Raw genomic sequence first — 13979 nt, forward strand, 5'->3', positions numbered from 1 at the left:
CGCGCGACTCGTCGACGACGCGCGCGGGGAGGAGACCGCCCGGTTGGCCGGTGGGCGTGCCGCGGCCCGGCCAACCGGAGACCGTTCCCCGGACGTCCGGGGGTGGCGGCTGACCGCGCGTCGTACGCACTCGGCAGCGTGCGGGCGTGATGACTGCGACTGCGACCGAGCTGACGGCTACGCGGTGACGGTGGTGCGTGCCGGCGACAGTATAATAATTTTTTCGGGTTGTTTTCGTTTGCGCGGCGGTGCACAGTCAGTCCGCGCGCGCGCGGGTTTGTTGTCGTTGCGTAGTATTGTTTTCATTGCAAACATTTCCGCGGAAAGGCCGTCGCGTCTCGCGTGTTTCTCTAGTACGGACGACCCGCGACCGTGAATATATATACATATATATATAGACATATACACGCACACACACCTATCGACCGATAAACGTATATATATATATATATAATCGTGATTGAACTCGTGGAATAATAATAACAATAATAAAAAAAAAATATCACTTTTGTCGTTCGAAATAAATAAGTTTTTTTTCGCGTATATAATATTACACACAATAATTAATAACCGTCGCGGTGAGTGGATACGATCGGTTATATTACATATATTAATATTTTACCCATAGCGTCATCATGCACACGCTGTTCGGCGATCAAAACGCGTACTACCGGACGGGCATGTACCCGGGCACGTCCAACCCGGCCGCGTATCCGGGCGCGTACGAGCAGTACGCCCGGTACGGGTACAATCCGGCGGCCGGTTACCAGGCGTCGCATCACCATCACCACCATCACGTGGTGTCGGCAGCTGCGGCCGCGGCCAAGGACATGGTCAAGCCGCCGTACTCGTACATCGCCCTGATAGCGATGGCCATACAGAACGCGTCGGACAAGCGGTGCACGCTCAACGGTATCTACCAGTTCATCATGGAGCGGTTCCCGTACTACCGGGAGAACAAGCAGGGCTGGCAGAACTCGATCCGGCACAACTTGAGTCTGAACGAGTGTTTCGTCAAGCAGCCGCGCGACGACAAGAAGCCGGGAAAGGGCAGCTATTGGACGCTCGACCCGGACTCGTACAACATGTTTGACAACGGGTCGTACCTGCGGCGCCGGAGACGGTTCAAGAAGAAGGACGCGCTCAAGGAAAAGGAGGAGGCGATTAAGCGGCAGCAAGAGCTCATGCTGAAGAAGGTCACCGAGGAACAGTGCAAGTTGCTGTTGCACGGCGGCAGCGGCGGCAGCGGCGGCGGCGTCAAGGAGCTGATGCACGTCGACTGCAACAAGCAGCCGAAAAAAGAGCCGGGCGTACAGCCGCCGTCCACGCCGCACCAGCCGACCGGCGGTGACCCGGCCGCGCCACCGACGTCTGGTGGCCCCGCTCCGTCGGTGGCACCGCCGCCGCCTCCGGCGTATCACCAGCATCACCATCACCTGCAGTACGACAACGATCACCAGGACGATTCGCCGTCGGCCACCGCGGGCAATCACCTGCACCATCACCATCACAGGTACATGACCACTCCGACTGTGGCGGCCGCCGCTGCAGCTGCCGCAGCCGCTACCGGCGATCACCACCACAATCACGGTGACGAGTTCGCCTCGCACCATCACCAGTACGTGGCCGCTGCCGCGGCAGCCGCGGCGGGTCATCACCGGCCGCCCGGCTGGTATAGCGCGGATCCGTCGGACTTTTTCGACGCAGTCGTGCCCAACCCCGTGGCCGCGGCAACGGCGGCCGGTTGTGGGTTCCGCAACTCGCATCACTCCACTCCTGGCACACACACACAGCTGCATAACTACTATCAACTGCAGCAGCAACAACAACAACAGCAACAGCAGCAGCAGCAGCAGCAGCAACAACAACAACAACAACAACAACAGCAGCAACAACCGCACGACGGTAACTCATCCGTCAAGTTTTCGTCACAACTATAACGTGAGTTCGTGTTTATAAAAGTTTAATTTTCAAAATAATGACGGGGGCGAATCGTTATTATTATTATATATTTCCTCCCAAAAACAACAGATATAATTTATTATATAACATTTACATACTATAGACGATAAATATTTAACATAAACATATTGTTCGATCGATTATTCACTACAGGATTGTTTTTTTTTCTGTTTTTTAAACATTTGTATTTTAGAATAATTAAATAAGCAATCGATACATTCGCTTAAAACTGTCGTAACAATAATAACAATTGCGTGTTTTAAGACTGTAGTATGATTGTCAATTAAACCGATTGTATGCACTACACATCATGCAGGTAGGTATATTGTAATACATATATGCATAGTGTGTATATGAATCTTATTATTCTGAGTCATCTCATTGATGAACGCGTAACTAATCAAATGCTATACATGTTGAACGGATACCTAAGCGTTAGCTCACACGTGAATCAACTGTGATTATTATACTATAATAATAAGGCACTTTAGATTAAATACCATTGTACAACAGCTGCGCGGTTTATCACGATTTTTACTTCGATTGTTCAATTGAAAACAAATATATGTATATATGTAATAGGTACATTCATAACATTAAGACTACGGAACACTTGAAACGTTTTACTATAATATATAATACGCCTACATTGCAGGTAAATACAATTAATGTACATCATCTAAATGCATCATTATCGCACGGTTTTGAAGATATCTATGAATGTTATACGTTGTTTACCTATACAACAGTTAATATATTATGTGTAAATATAAAATGTATGTGACATCTATGTTATACATTTCTGCGATAAAAACCAAATATTCTGTGATCCGTCAAAGCCAAATCAGAAACGAATAAACGATTGCGTTTGGAAAAACGTCATAAATATTCCTATATCTTTGTATAATAATAATATTACTAACCAGAGAGGTATACAGATATTGTGTCAATAATATTATAAGTATTATTCGTGTATTACGATTTATCTAAGCCGATTGGATTCACCGGTATATCATGAAATATTATTACTAATCTTACCTGCGTACAAAATATAAGTTTCAGTTCATATTTTTTTCGTTCCATCGCTGGATGGATACTTCGTCCAAGTCATCAGTCCCTCTTTATTTTATTTTATTTTTATTCTATCTCTATACCTGTACAGCACTTATACGTATTGTAAAAATAATGTATTTACAGATTGTATAATAAAACCAATTAAAAACGAAAAAAAGAAAGTTCATATTTTTATAAATAAATAAATTTGTAACTGTTTTATTCATTTTCTAATTTATATCATATACAGCGTAGGTTAGATAAAATGTCAATATTTTTTGTAATTTTCTTCAAAATATTACAATTATATAACTTAAAAACCAAAAATTCTTAACTGTAGAAATGTATCTAAGCAAATAATAAATAAACAATAAACACATTTTCAAATGGTTAATAAAGTACCTAAAACAAACAAAATGTAACTTTGTGTAATTACGTTTATCGCGTAAATTAAGTAACGAGCTACATTAATTTAAAATGTTAATTTTTAGTTTTTGCGGAAAAAACTTTCTTAAAAATAAAGAAATTAGGTTAAACTTTAGCGTAACTTTTTCGGACATAGTAATAACTTTTACAACGTTTAGTTGAATTCTTGACTTCGCATAAATATTAAAAAGGATTTTATTACTATTAATTTTCACTTGTTTATTGCTTACTAAGCTAAGAATTACTATTTTATCTTGATCAAGTTTTTTAAACAATGTAATACAATATTTTACAAACGTAATAGTTACAACAAACGTTACATTTATTTTCTCAACGTTACTTTATCGAGCTAAAATGTCAATAATGGTTCGAGTGTTATGGAAAATCAATAAATATAAATATTAACTATAGTATATGTATCATGTGATAAACGTTAATTATTGTGCAGCCTATACCTTAATCTAAACGTAAATTGTTTTAGTTGCTGCAATTTAAAAACAATTTTTTTTTAATCATATCCTCTCGCTGGAATCGTCTTGTCGGGTCCCCTACTCACCGCTGCATCGCTTTCTTACACACACACACAAAACCGCAATCGAACCCTCGTCACATGTGAGCAGCATCAGTACTGTTAATAACCACCTCGTCACGAGTCGCGCGCGGAAAATATTATATTATTACTATTATTATTATTAAACACGGGAATAAGTAGTCGGCGGCATATTATTATATATTAGTCCCCAATAGAGCGTTGACATATGTGTTGTTTTTTATATCCTCTTTACGGCGTGCGTATATGTATATATATATATATTGCTCTGTACAGGACGACGACTACGACGGGGAAGGGCGAGCTGCTGCTACTGCTGTCAGACGAACAAATTGTACTCGTCCGCGTGAGAAGCCAGAAAAACGCGTCGCGCGCCGCGACCGAGACGATTGTGCCGCAGGAAGACGAGAGAGAGAAGAAAAAAATTCACCAAATCGAGACACGAACCACATGCTGCCGGCTGTCACTCCTCGGAAAACGCGCCCGACGACTAGGCTTATCAGGTGACGGACGGACGGACGGTCGTGCGTGTATCTATCGCGGTGGCTCACAGTCCGACGCCCATTTGTGTGTGTATGTATGTGGATGTGTGGGTGTTTGTGTGTGTGTGTTTGTGTGTGTGTGTGTGTGTGTGTGAGTGTGCAGTCAATGTTTGTTTTATATATATTATATTATTATTATTATTATTTGTAATTTTTTTCAATTCATCGTGTATTAAACGCTCCGCGAAGATTCGATAATTGTACACATTTCAAAACAGTACAATAACGTATATACGTATAAATATAAACTATAGTATTATATTGTATTTACTGATATGAATTTAAGTTTTGTATACAAGGTGGCCTACCGTGATTTCCCATTTTCCTGCGTTAGCTAATAATAATGGTCATCGGGAAAACTCGTGGACCATCGCGTGTGTACATAATATGGTATAGGTACTTAAGCCAGTTAAGCCACTATATTGTGTATATTGTTCAATGCTTGAGTTGAAAAATTAATTATAAGGAGACATAATCAAGTCACACAATATTAACAAAAAAAAAAAAAAAAATATATATCCTTTTTATATGAGTGATGCTTTGATTAAACAACTGAAGTATAAGAGTCAATAATGTCCCCTTCTATATGTAATAACTCTCGGTAGATTTACGTCAAACTGCAATGATGAGAAACGAAATTACAATATTTAGAAATATTATTAATTTTAATTAATTGTTTTATTCATTTTTTTAAAATGTTTACTCAAAAATATAAAAATGATTTTTTGAAATTTGTTAGTTTTGTAGTTATTATTTTATTTTATTGATTTTGATTCAAATAACAATTTCAAGCATTGTATACGGTTAGGTTTATCGTTATATACGTCATCCTCGCTATACGTCGTTTGCTATATATTATAATAATGATATTTTACGTAAATCATACTGGTACAATCGCGTAAAATTGCAAATATTTTATTGGAACGTTCTTTTAAATATATGCAGTTATCATATCGTATATTATTGTTTTCGCGGTGCATTCGCTTGATAACATGCACATCGCGGGGTGAAATCATCATAATAATATTTTATTACCTCATAATGCCGTTATATTACCATTATGAAATGAATAAAATATGCATATACAAATGTAATTTACTTACAAATCACAATCGTATAGTAAAGTCGTATACGAATTGTCACGAGCTCAACACGTTATTACGGTATTGTTTAAACAGCAGAGAAGTCAAAGGTATAAACGTCCGCGAGTTTTTTTACATCCATTCGTAAACTCTATATAATGCGGGCAGTCGACGATATCCGTGAAAAATATTTCATACTCTCGTTCAACGTATGAGCTTCGAGGTAAAGTGAAACTATATGCGATCATCACTAGGTCGTGGTCCACATATTTTGGAATATCTGAATGTATACGACGTGTATGGTTTTGGCTTATCATTCTGATTTCGCCTCCACGATGCGTGCCTTTATCGGCAATTCGTAGCGGACACTGTAAGCATTTAAAAACGTAATATATTAAATTACACCGATTATAATGCGTATATTGATAAATTAATCATTTCAAATTATTGTGCACTCACCCAGCAGGTAAACTAGTTCCAAAATACGTAATCGTAAATGTTAATTGTTATCAATGTTTTAATCGTTCTCTACACACTGCTGTATGCGCATCTGATACGATCTCACTCTTATTCTTTTACCTTAGTAATTATTATTACCATTCACTATTATAATTTATAATATTGAACAATAGCTGCAGTACTTAAATAAAACTTTATGTCTTCGTTGAACAACGTGTAACTCAATATTGTATATACTTACGAAAAACTGTACCTATATTCGTATTTGCTTTAATTTTTATTCTTCTATTGTAAAATCGGTATCTGTATGTATATATTATGTAAATAGCCTATACAATTTTTGATACGTGTCGTAGCTTTCTGTTAGTATGTACCTCGAACGCGCTTTACATCAATTTACATTAATTTTAGGACTCTATAGTTATTATAAATTTATATAAATAGTTAATCCATATTTTATTTTAAGATTTAAGCGCAACTGCATATAAAAACAAAACGGACCAAAAATTAAATTAATTATTACCTACGTGTTAACCACTAGAAAATTAACGAACATTTTTGATTCTTAAAAAAATAAATACCCCAAAAAAAAATATTTAGAAAAACTTTAATAAAGAAACTTATAAATAGGTATTATTTATTATTAATTTTTTTAAAGCTTTTAGACGTTTTACAATCATAATAATTACAAAAAGAAAAAAAAATCAATTAACAAGTACGCAGAATAAACCAGATCTTTACGTATTATAATGGGAGAGCCGGAATATAATATGTATCTATATTGGTACCTATAGGTACTATTTATAATTTAAAAATAAACAGTTTTGCAACAAGTCCAATTTTTTTTTTATTTTATTAAATAAAAAAAAGTTTAAACGCGAGTTATTTTTTGATGTAAAATTCGTTCGTGGTAATGCCGGTAGTGAGCTGAACCCTATACGTATATATACGATAATATATACCCATTTGGTATATAATATACACCTGTTGTAACACGCGCGCGTCTGTGTAATATTGTACGCGCATATATATTTATAATATTTTATTGTATTTTATATTACTCGTCAACTTTTTAGTACAACAATTTTAATCAAAATAATATGTAAATAACTTACTATAATATTATGTAAATCAGTAAAACTACATGTAAAAGGAATTATACGATTTCACGTTTGATTATAATATAATATTATAAATAATATATATCATATTGCATTGTGTACAATTTTGTGGTTTTAGTATATATTTTAGACTTAACCTATACGTCTCTTGCCTTCCTACGTCTAACCTAACCTAATCCATATAGTATAAAATTCTAAAAACACACACACCCTACTCTTCAGTGTGCAAGGGCTGACTGCACAGTGTGTACGGAAGTTATCACGACAACATACTTGAAATCGTCGAATTCACCAGACCGAACACGATAACTATGCATAATACATTATGATCGTCGAATATCAATATAATTGATACATGGTTGTATGAGTGACCATTATCGTATTAGAATATCGTATGCGCGGCAATATTTAATTAAGGCGGGTCTCGGTTCGTCGCGGCTATTTCGGGTCGTGCGCGTACACATACGTCCGGTCGAATATTATATTATTATTATTATTATTATTATCATCATCAAACCCGAATGGAAATAAATCCGTCGTCGTGTTTCCGATGGTCCACGGCTACTGCAGCCAGATGTGTCCTGTCGGTATAAATTTAAAACGCCGCCGCCGCTGTCACCGCCACTACGGCTATGCCACGCCGTCGCCGCCGCCGGCTGTTCGGATCAAAAAGAAACGATCGCGGAAGGCTGTCAGCGAGTTTTTCGCACTATGTAATATGTATCACCAAAAGTCAAAACGGTACATCTATTATATATAATGTGTGTGTATACTACTCGGGATGTCGTATACTTTATGCGATATTAGTGTGTGTATATATTGGTCATATTTTTAATACATCAAACAACGCCGCTGCCTTACATATATATATATATATATATAAACAATAATATTGGTTACCTACGGGCTATAACGGGTTATATTTATGTGTAATTTATGTTTATAGGTCGACCGGAGTGTTACGTTATAATAATAATATGGTATTTATGTGTTTGTGATGATTTGTCCTTTACATAGTGCTAATAGTATAAGTAGCGTTAACGGAAATCTGTAGTATTTTGATTTTCCGCCAGGGAAGATTGTATACATAGTACGTCTATATCTATTTCAATTTGTCTACGTTTTAAGCCGCACAGTTCTTAGAGTATCATAAATATTGAAATTAAATTACATTTATATTTATGATTTACTTAATAAACTAAACTTTTTTATTATTGTGCGCATGAATATAATACATTTAAAAAAAGTATTTCTACCTATAGTATAATATTTTTTTAAAACCCTATTTAAAATTATAACAACAAATTAATTTATAAAATAGTTATTAATTTAATAAAAACGTTTTCACATTTAATACAAAATATACCGATTATATGCATTTTATGTAATTATTTCTAATATCAAACACGTCGTTATTGGGTTGTTTATAAAATATATAGTCATCAAGCTTATATTATATAGTCTTATACATACCGAAACATTTTTGTTTTATCTATACCATAATGTTTTAATAATTATCTACTTTAAATTAATAATAATATATTTTATTTTAACATCTTTGATAAAGTTATCAAAAGTTACTATTCTAGCATACATAAATTTAAAGTAAAAATTATAATGATTTTATAAGGGCTTTAAAGTTTTAAATTCTCCATTAAAGTCGAGTTTTCCATCTTTTTTTTTCCATTTCCTCTTATAGTTCATTGACGTATTTTTCATTATTGCCGGTTTTTATTTCTATACACTACGCTTTGACTGGAAATATGTACGTTGTTTACTTTTTTGATAAAAACTAATCGATTTGGCGCCATGAACACCGACGGAAAATATCGAGGGCTATAGGCGAGGCTTGGTCTAATCGCGTTGATCCGTCCGCTGCGCCAAAAACGGCGTTCGACCCAGTGCACCGAAATAATAATAATACAAACCCCGCGATCTGTAAAGCACATCTCCGCCCGTGCAACGTATTATAGCCATATCACATAAATATATGTATATTATATAGGTATATAATGTCACGAGCGCTGCATACTATTATTATTGTTTTACGTCTTAACTGTCAAGGCCCGAGAGCAGACCCACACTCGCGTGTTAAACCACTGCAGTACTATAATGTTCTACTGACGCTAGCCCTGGGATAATTAATGGAACTATAGGGTTTTCGGGTTTTGTTTTTCTTGTACACGAACGCCCGGCGCGCAGACGAATAAATTGTCAAAGTCTCTCTAATCCGGCCGCGAACGCTCGGTATAAATAACGAGAGGCAGACCACCGAGATATACGCGTGTTCCCTCTTTTTGTAAATAATATATAATACGTATATATATATATATATATATTCGGATAATAATACAAGATTGGCGTGGTCTCCGTGGCTTATACATGACACGCCGTGGTATTTTATACGCACTGGGTATGATATACACGCATTACGCATATATAATTCGTGTGTAGTGTGTACGATTAATAAATCGTTTCGAACATTTAAAAGCCGTGTACGATTATTGCAGCGCCGCCGCGCAAAACAAACATTCGGACGTAATTATAATATTTCGTCGGGAAGGCGGGGGCGCCTAGTATGCAGTTTCACTGTAGCCGCGCGCGAAGACAATTGTAAACATATCATACAATCGTTTTTAAAGATTCGTTAAATTGTTCAACGGTGACGTTTTCGTAGGAAATAATGTTGAAATATATATGTAGGTATAATATGTGTACAGACACGACACATGAATAATAGTAACAATAATAGTAATCATCGCCGTCCCAGCGGCGCGGCGTGTAAATTGCGATTACACGCGGACCGCAGCGTTCTGCGGCTGCCAAACAGTCTATTATAATACACCAATGGACTTTCTCGTAAGTATAATATTATATACCCACAAATTTTTCTACCACGAGTATAACAATACAGTGCACATGGACGATTTTTTCAACACGCAAGGCGCTAACGCCTGATATATTTATCTACATAATATGAGGTTTCCGCAACAGAGACGAGTTCGAAAAAAAAAATTGTTAATCACAGTTGCAATCAGGAACAAGAATATTCTGTAGTTATGCATAAGAAAATTTCATTTCATTTCATTTCAGAGAGAATAACATATGTATACAACTATGTACAGATCTTCAGCTACAGATGTAACATTAAGATCTGATTCGCTTATAAATGTGTGACTACGTCCATATTCAGATAATATCGAACAAAATTATTTGTTATTCCGATATTTTTGCTGTTATTTATACTCATAATATTATATTGTGTGTTAAGTGGGTCATGTTGTTATATATCATAATATTTAATAATTATTAGTTAAATAATGTAATATATAGTTTAATCTGTGTATCGACTGTATCTTGAAATGTTGATAAATAAATTCTATAGATTATATGAAGTAGTAATACAATAATATCGATAATACACGTATCTACTTTTAAAAACGTTAACTCACTTATGTAACATTATCTATAATGTATAATACGGTAAGTATAATTAATAATTTTTATATTTGGTATACCAAACTACAAAAAAAATCTGTTATAAGCTTATAACTATTGACAAATATAATAAATCATTATTATTAAGAATGGCCCTTTAAAAAATCATTTGGAAAACGATATTGTCATTTCTGGCGACATTGAACCTACTGTACACTACTATGTATATAGATTGTAGATACTATAATATTATATAATATAAATATTATAAACGATATGCTGCAGTACACCAAAGGTATTTATACATTAATTGAATGTCATTCATATTTATAAGTTAGCGTGGTGAAGTCGGTTGTTATCATTATTGTCTGTGAGCCAGAAGATGTAGACAATGGGATAGGGGTATACCGGGCGAGATGTGAGAAGGGAATTGTACATCGTATATATTCGGTATTATTCGGTTCGTCTTATTCCATCGTAATAATGGCGGCCGTATTCCGAAATACGATCGGGTCAACTCTGTGAGGTAGATGGGGTGGCAGTGTCGCGCAAAAATAAGGGATGTCTGTACAAAACGAATGCGAAAGATAAAACTGGAAAAAGAGAATATATATATAAATAAATATATACGGCTGACGGAATGAAAAAAAATATAAAAGAGGACAAAAACCCGACGCCGGCCTGGAGGAGGTATTGCGCGCGGTGACGGTGATGGTGGCGGACGAAGGATATGCCGTTCACCCTGCCAATCGTCTCGCGGAAAATGTTTTCAAAGACAACAAAAGCGCTCCTAAGCAATTAATAACCTCTCGTCTGTTTGTTTGTGTTGCATCGCAAAAGTTTTGGCCACGGGAAAACGGCACCGCTAGAAACAAAAGTAAGTACTCTCACACACGCACACAATATATACATATATATACGAGTGAATTTATATACGCACATACATATATATATATATATAGATAGATGTCTGAGCATCTGTGTATGGGTTGGGACGCGTGTGAACCACTTGCGGTGGCTGTGGTCCCGCGGGCGAGCGGCAACGACAAATGGATTTACAAGCGGTTGTACACGGCGGCGGTGTATAGTGCGGCGCGAGAGAAAAATACGCGCGGGGCAGTGCGCGGGGACGACGACGACTAAATTTAGCGTTTTTCTTTCGGAGGTTTCGAAAAATTTTCCCGGCGAAAAGGGGCCTAGTTAACCGTATTGGAAAAAAAACAATGCGTCGTCTTGATTTAACGCAACTGCGGCCGTCCGTCAAGCCGACCGCGCGTTTCAACACCTCACCCTGCCGCACGACGACAGTGGCGACGACGGCGGCGGCCCAGCACATTATATCGTTTATACGCGTCGACAAATTATTGTTTCCACCGGGCGCGCGTGTATTATTACACTTATATGTGTAGATATGTATATAATATAATGTGTGGTACGCGGCAATGATTAATGGTCTCCGGTGGCTTTAGACGCGACGTCGCTCTCCACCCTAACGAGACGATATTTTGTCCGACAAGCTTTTTTTCTTCGGTTTTTTCTCTTCCTCTTCCCCTCTCTCACTCACTCTCTTTCTCTCTTCGTTTTGTCGCCAGAAAAATATCGACAATCGCTCGACGCGTAAATATAGAGACTACCTATGGTGTGTACACCTAATGGTATACCTACACTCGACAAAAAGCCAAGTCGCCTTCCACGAATATTATATTATATTATAATATTTTTATATTTTATTTATTACACGTATTTTTATTCGATTATACATACATACCCGCACGTGCACATAAATGGTTTGTAAAATAGACAATTCTTCGGGTTATTTTTTGTTGTTGCTACTATTCGTGTGTTCGCGCTCGCAGAAAGGGAATACTTATTTCTGCATTTTATGATGGTAAATATTTTAACCGGCTGCTATAAGTGGATTAAAACAACAAAGTTGAAAAGAGAAAGCATTTTATTTTTTGCACGTCGAGTTTGAAAACTTTAAAAAAAGTAATGACTTAATTGAGTTAACTGAGTTAAAGACATTTTAATTTTAAATATTGTCATTAATAATTATAATATTATAGATACGTAAAATAATTACAGTTTAAATTAAAATTTTAGTTTGTAAATTTGTAATGAATTCATTCAACTGTTAACACTTGATAAAAATATTACTATTATATATCTATTTTAAAAAGCTCATTTTCTTTATAATATAATTTTAAGTTTCAACTTCTATAATTTAATGCCGACTGCTCTAATATAGTAATATGTCAATGTAACAATTATGGATAATTGTATTTATCCATAGCATATAAGCGATGATTTGAATATTTTACAGTATTATACCCCGTTTGTGTGTACTTTATACATTTGTACACACCACAGTCAAACCGCAGACTGAAATTGAATACGATATTTCCGGTCTCTCGAAATATGGTCAAGATCTTTAACCCACATGATGATCGTGCAGATACTTATCCCATAATGTTATGTTTGAAAACGATTTCCTGATCCACTATTGGTTCATAATTACGTATTCAACATTCGTGTGTGTATACGTTGTATATTTATATATATATATATATATATATATATATATATATATGTACGAGTATACAGGAATGTTGCGCACACGAGAGTATATAATATTATTATATTATATCAGCGCACACGTTTGATCGCATATATATATATATATAATATAATAATAAAATATGCCTCGTAAACGTAGGCCCAGTATCCACTCCTTAATCATATACATAATATATTAATATACATCCTAACTCGATATAAGTGTTACCTTTTGTCCAGCGAAAGTGCGCGGGCTAAACCTTTAACCGTACATAATATATGCAGATTATATTTATACAAGTACCAGTTTCTACCTGTGAAAGATAATAACATACAAATTAAGCCCAAGCATTGTATATATACATGAGTGATATATTATAGTATTATGATAATATAGAGAACGAAAATATAAGTGCAAAAGATAGTTTTTAGGATTTAAAGAAAAACATATTACACAATAACTCATTTATAATGTTATGTGCTGTATCCGATTTTGTTTCCTTACCTACTCATACCACTGTATATTATAAAAAATAATAAATACAATATAAGGTACATATTATTGTATTTACTTAGTTACTGAATACAGTGTCATTATTTGCATAGTTTTAATAACACTATTTCATAGCAAGATGCATTGTTTAAGATTAAAATCACATTCTAAAAAACTAAAACATAGTTTTAATGCAATTCAATATAATATGTTACCTACATAGTTATACACACACATATTGGTATATTATATTTTAAATATTTTAATCAGCATTATTTGGCATAATGTTTTGTTATC

The 13979-nt window shown here is 35.7% G+C and overlaps 1 protein-coding gene across 1 annotated transcript; it reads left to right on the plus strand.

Annotated features, from left to right (window-relative positions):
* The first annotated feature begins 210 nt into the window (after positions 1 to 210).
* On the plus strand, positions 211 to 5082 carry LOC113551788 (fork head domain-containing protein crocodile-like). The gene is made up of 2 exons (XM_026954273.1): positions 211 to 1941; positions 4268 to 5082. The coding sequence occupies exon 1, from the start codon at positions 636 to 638 to the stop codon at positions 1938 to 1940; it is 1305 nt and encodes a 434-aa protein (XP_026810074.1). The 5' UTR covers positions 211 to 635; the 3' UTR covers position 1941; positions 4268 to 5082.
* Positions 5083 to 13979: the final 8897 nt, after the last annotated feature.

This window comes from Rhopalosiphum maidis, chromosome 2, assembly GCF_003676215.2.
Source record: "Rhopalosiphum maidis isolate BTI-1 chromosome 2, ASM367621v3, whole genome shotgun sequence".
In the NCBI taxonomy this organism is placed as follows: Eukaryota; Metazoa; Arthropoda; class Insecta; order Hemiptera; family Aphididae; genus Rhopalosiphum; species Rhopalosiphum maidis.